A 4,621-nucleotide genomic window follows, 5' to 3' on the forward strand; every position below is an offset into this window, starting at 1 on the left:
TACTTTCCTAAACCATTTGTGTAGCGTCCTTTTCCTTGCAACCAAATTCCTGAGGTTCTTACCCCCCCTCCAATGTGTGTGAGCGTGTGTACCTACGCTTAGTCGCTTAGACACAACCCGATGCAAAAAGATCGTTGCACCCCTGGACCTTTTTACCTTTATCAAATATGGCATGATTTTAAATAGATTACATTAGGGTTGCAAATTTGGCCCTGTCGGCCTGAACCTGCCCTGACCTGCCCTAAGCCCGAATAGGGTTTGGGCTGAGATATTTGGCCCTCAGGGCGGTTCAGGGCTGGAAATTTCTGGTCCTGAGTCAGGGTCGGATCAAGCCAGGGTTGAGGCCTCGGGCTAAGCCTAGCCCAGCCCAGCCCAGCCCAGCCCGACCCTATTTTAAGTTATACTATAAAATGTATATTATAAACTTGAAACGTCACCCACATTTTATTATATAATATAGATAATAAGTGATATAATATATTTTATTATAGTGTTATTTTACGAAAAATTGATAATTTTCTCCCCGACCCATTCCAACCCATACATTTCCTTCCCCCTCCCCATGATTAGGGCTAATCATGATCAACCTGGCCCGACCTTGAGCTAAGTTAGGATCGCGTCGGGCCTGGCCCAACTAAGGGGACTCAGGGTTGGACTAGGGTTCTACAAAGCCCGGCCCAACTCAGCCCTATTGCAGCCCTAGGTTACATGATCATAATTACAATTTTTTTCCCATTTTGTTTCCTAAAAATGATTTCACTTTCTCAGATCACTTTCCTTCACTTCCATTTACTTGTCATCAAACGTTGCATGTATTTATGAGCATGTGGTAGAATTGACAGACCTGTCACCTGGTGGCCCAACGACCCCAACCCAACTCCTTTGCTGCCTAGCTATGTTTAAAAAGCCACTTTAGTCTTTAGCTTTAAAAAGATTCTTTACAACCATGGCAATATATAGTGAGTCACGGGACTCCATCCGACCCGTTTCCGAGTAAAGCGGTCTTGGCATTAAATGGTTAAATGGAAGGACCTCCAATTCTTCAATGCACCGACCAGAGCTGTTGAACGTTGGAGAACGTACCTTAACATATTCACACCGGCCGGTTCGACCCATGGTTAAACAACAACAAAACATCAATAAATTCAACCTTATTTCAATTTAATGGAGTCAGCTACATAGATCCAAACAAAATAAAGTAAGAAAACTTCGATATAAACAAGGAAAAAAGAAAAAGAAAAATGACACATGAAAAATTAAAAAAAATAAGGGAAAAAGATATTTGTTTGGGAGTGTGGCCTCCACCAATACTCTCATGAATCTATCTCTCTCTTCCCCATATGAAAAGATTGCTTTTTAAAAAATAAATAGAAAGATGAAAGATGTAAATAAAAGGAAAAAGACACAACCCAAACAAGTAAAGAGAATCTCAGTTAATTGGAGTCTACTAAATGGATCTTTGCCCTCCATTAGGCTCTATTCAAGATCATACTTAGTACAAGACTTAGACTATGCATATCTTCCTTACAACTTCTCTTATGATCATTTTAAACCAATCGTAACTCTTTTAGCTTATTCAATCGAAAATATATCACTCTTCCTTAATTACTATGACATCCCTAGGTCTCCGTTGCATATAACCATATCACTCCGTTGAATATGACCCATGATTAATTGGACTCAATTACTCCAATCCAGAGGAGTGGAACTAGTGGAATAGTACAAGTTCCCTCACACAGAAAATTATCCTCTCCAATTCCTTGAAGCGTGGCAGTGCGACAGTGCTACGTAGAGTTGTCGACACTTGACAGTTGCTGCATCCAACTACCCACTCTTTCATTCAGGCCTTCAGGCTCTGCTTAATTACACATTAAATACCCATATTTAATATCCCACCAGTGCATGTACCATTTCACTTTTCAACTACTATAAATATGAACTTCTTGTTCCATCAGTGATCCACCATACTCGTCCATTCATCGATAGTTCTCTCTCTTTACAACACATATTGTTGTGCTGTGAATTCAAAGAAAGATCTTATAATGGGTTCCAATGGGAAGCTGGAAGTGGAGATGGAGTTGAAGTCCAGTGCAGATAAGTTCTGGGAAAGCATAAGAGACTCCACCAACCTGTTCCCCAAGATTTTCCCCACCCATTACAAGAGCATTGAAGTCCTCGAGGGAGATGGCAAGTCTGTTGGCTCCATCAGGCTCTTGACTTACGCCCAAGGTAATTCATTCATCAAAACTATTGTTGATCTCTTCTGTTCATTCCTGTTGAGGTTTTAGTGTCTTGACTTTTGATGATGGAAAATTTTTAAAGGACTATATGGGTATTTCAGTAAATTTTTTGTATAGGATTTCGTTATAAATCTGTAGCGAGAGTTTTTTCTCTGTATTGCAAATCTGAGAGAGGTGTGAGGAACGAACGACTGTAACCTTATTCTCCATTGATAGTGAAACAGATCTCATCTCATCTCATCGTGAACATAGACAATTTTGTCAAACTACGTAAATCTTTGTGCGCATTGTATACTTGTGTTTGCGATTTCCATTCTTCTCTGCATCGTGTTAGGTTTTACACATTCCATGACTTTAATTGCTAATTACTGTGATCTTTTTTGTATATAAAAGTAGAGATACCAGGGGTGAAGTTTGCGAAGGAGAAGATCGATGCAGTGGATGAGGCAGGGAAGGAAGTGGAATACAGTGTGATTGATGGAGATGTTGCGCATTTCTACAAACATTTCAAGGCCAAGCTGGTAGTTATCCCCAAGGGTGAAGGGAGCTCAGTGAAATGGTCATGTGAGTTCGAGAAAGCAAGTGGTGATGTTCCTGATCCACACCTCGTCAAAGACTTTGCTGTCCACAACTTCCGAGCATTGGATGACTACCTTCTCAAGGCCTAGCTAGGCCCGCCCTTAATTAATTATTACGTAATAAGGCCCCAGGTGTCCTCATAGAGGCTGCTGCCTGCAGTTATTGCCTAATAAATATTGTAGTAAATAACATCAAGTCTGTGAAAGAGAGAGTGCGATTGTCTATGTACGTACGCACAAATTCGTGTTTGTTTGTTTTCAATTGGCTTAAAGTAATCGTACTTCATGTTCGTCACTTCAACTCACTCCATGGTATAGTTCCCCCTCCCCCCCCCCACCCCGCCCTTTTCTACCCAAAAAAGGTATAGTTCCCCTTATTTGGATTAGTTTTTGCCATAAACAGGGCCGGGTTGGGTTGGGTTTTTTAAAACTCTAATTCAATCCTGAGTCCTCTTCAACCTTGAGTCCTCTTTGTTCAACCCAAGCCCAATCCAGGACTGAGATATCCCAGTCCAGTCCTAACCCTGCAGGCTCAACCCAGCCCAGCCCAGCTTAGCTCGATCATGATTTTTGCCAAGGGTAGGGTTGACTCTGATTTTTCCTAGGGCATGGTTGGCCTTGACTTGTCCTGCATTTTTGCCATTTACGTCGTCCTATACATTAAAAAAATGAGACAAATGTGAATTAGGTATTGGTTTGTTTCATACTCAATTGATTATTAGACTTTTCATTAGGTTAAAAACTTAGACCAATCTTAAAATTGTAAATATTTGGGGTCAATAGATTATTAGCCATTTTTTTTGGATAAACCAATAGATAATTAGATATAAACTATAAATTGTACAGCATAACCTAACACAGGTTGGGCTAGGCTTAGCCCAAAGCCTCAACCTTGGTTCAGCCCGACCCCAATCCAGGACCTAAAATTTTCATTCCTAACCTACCCTCAAGGTTGAAAAAACCAGCCCAAGTCTTGTTCGGGCTCAAGCAGGGTAGGGCGGGCTCAGACCAACAAGGTCAAACTTACACCCCTAATTAGGAAAACACATAATTTTTTTTTCAATGAAATAAATTTATCATTTCACATGAATACTATATTAAAAAAAAAATTATTTTTTGAAAATCATTTGCATCCCTGCACTGAATATTGCATTAAATAACCTTTGGAAAACAAATAAGGGAGAATTAAAAAAAAAATAAGGTGTAACTTCTTGTCACCAAAGTGGTGAACCAAGAACCCATATCCTTTCTTAATTGTGTATAATTCTCAAAAGTTATTTAATGTAGAGATTAAAAAAGGTTTTAAAAAATTGAAAGTTACTTAATGTAGTATGTACTTATGTGAAAGAACAAGGTTTACCCTCGTTGGAAAATAGTGTGTGATGCTAAAATGACAAAAAGTAAGATAATAACTTTTTTTTTTCACAAACTTTGGTTATAACAAGATTTTCCCTTCCGAAGGTTACAACATTTTAAGTTCATCACTTTGGTGACAAGTTGCACCTATTTTTTTTATGTAGATAGAAACAACATGGTATGTATTAAATACGATATTTTATTAAACAAATTTGAGAGCAAAATATAGATATATTTGCAAAACAATAGGTATGCGATCTTCTTGGGCTGCAACCTCATCTCTTGGTCGTCATGCAAACAAAGAACCATTGCAGTCTCCTATAATAATCTGAGTACAAGGCCCTGGATAGGATTGCCTTCGCTATGACTAATTATCGCATCTAGATTGAAAGCAACAATAGAAGATTCAAGCAACATGCCCGATCCTTGGGATTCGACTCCTCTACT

General features: G+C 39.2%; 1 protein-coding gene across 2 annotated transcripts; it reads left to right on the forward strand.

Annotated features, from left to right (window-relative positions):
* Window positions 1-1,991: 1,991 nt before the first annotated feature.
* On the forward strand, window positions 1,992-2,926 carry LOC122638338 (MLP-like protein 423). Of its 2 annotated transcripts, none has more exons than XM_043831255.1 (2): window positions 1,992-2,232; window positions 2,640-2,926. In XM_043831255.1, the coding sequence occupies exons 1-2, from the start codon at window positions 2,043-2,045 to the stop codon at window positions 2,906-2,908; spliced, it is 459 nt and encodes a 152-aa protein (XP_043687190.1). In that variant the 5' UTR covers window positions 1,992-2,042; the 3' UTR covers window positions 2,909-2,926. The 2 variants fall into 2 exon arrangements, with proteins under 2 accessions (XP_043687190.1, XP_043687189.1); XM_043831254.1 differs by having other exon boundaries at window positions 1,994-2,229; window positions 2,637-2,926.
* Window positions 2,927-4,621: the final 1,695 nt, after the last annotated feature.

The sequence above is a fragment of the Telopea speciosissima genome, chromosome 8 (genome assembly GCF_018873765.1).
Source record: "Telopea speciosissima isolate NSW1024214 ecotype Mountain lineage chromosome 8, Tspe_v1, whole genome shotgun sequence".
In the NCBI taxonomy this organism is placed as follows: Eukaryota; Viridiplantae; Streptophyta; class Magnoliopsida; order Proteales; family Proteaceae; genus Telopea; species Telopea speciosissima.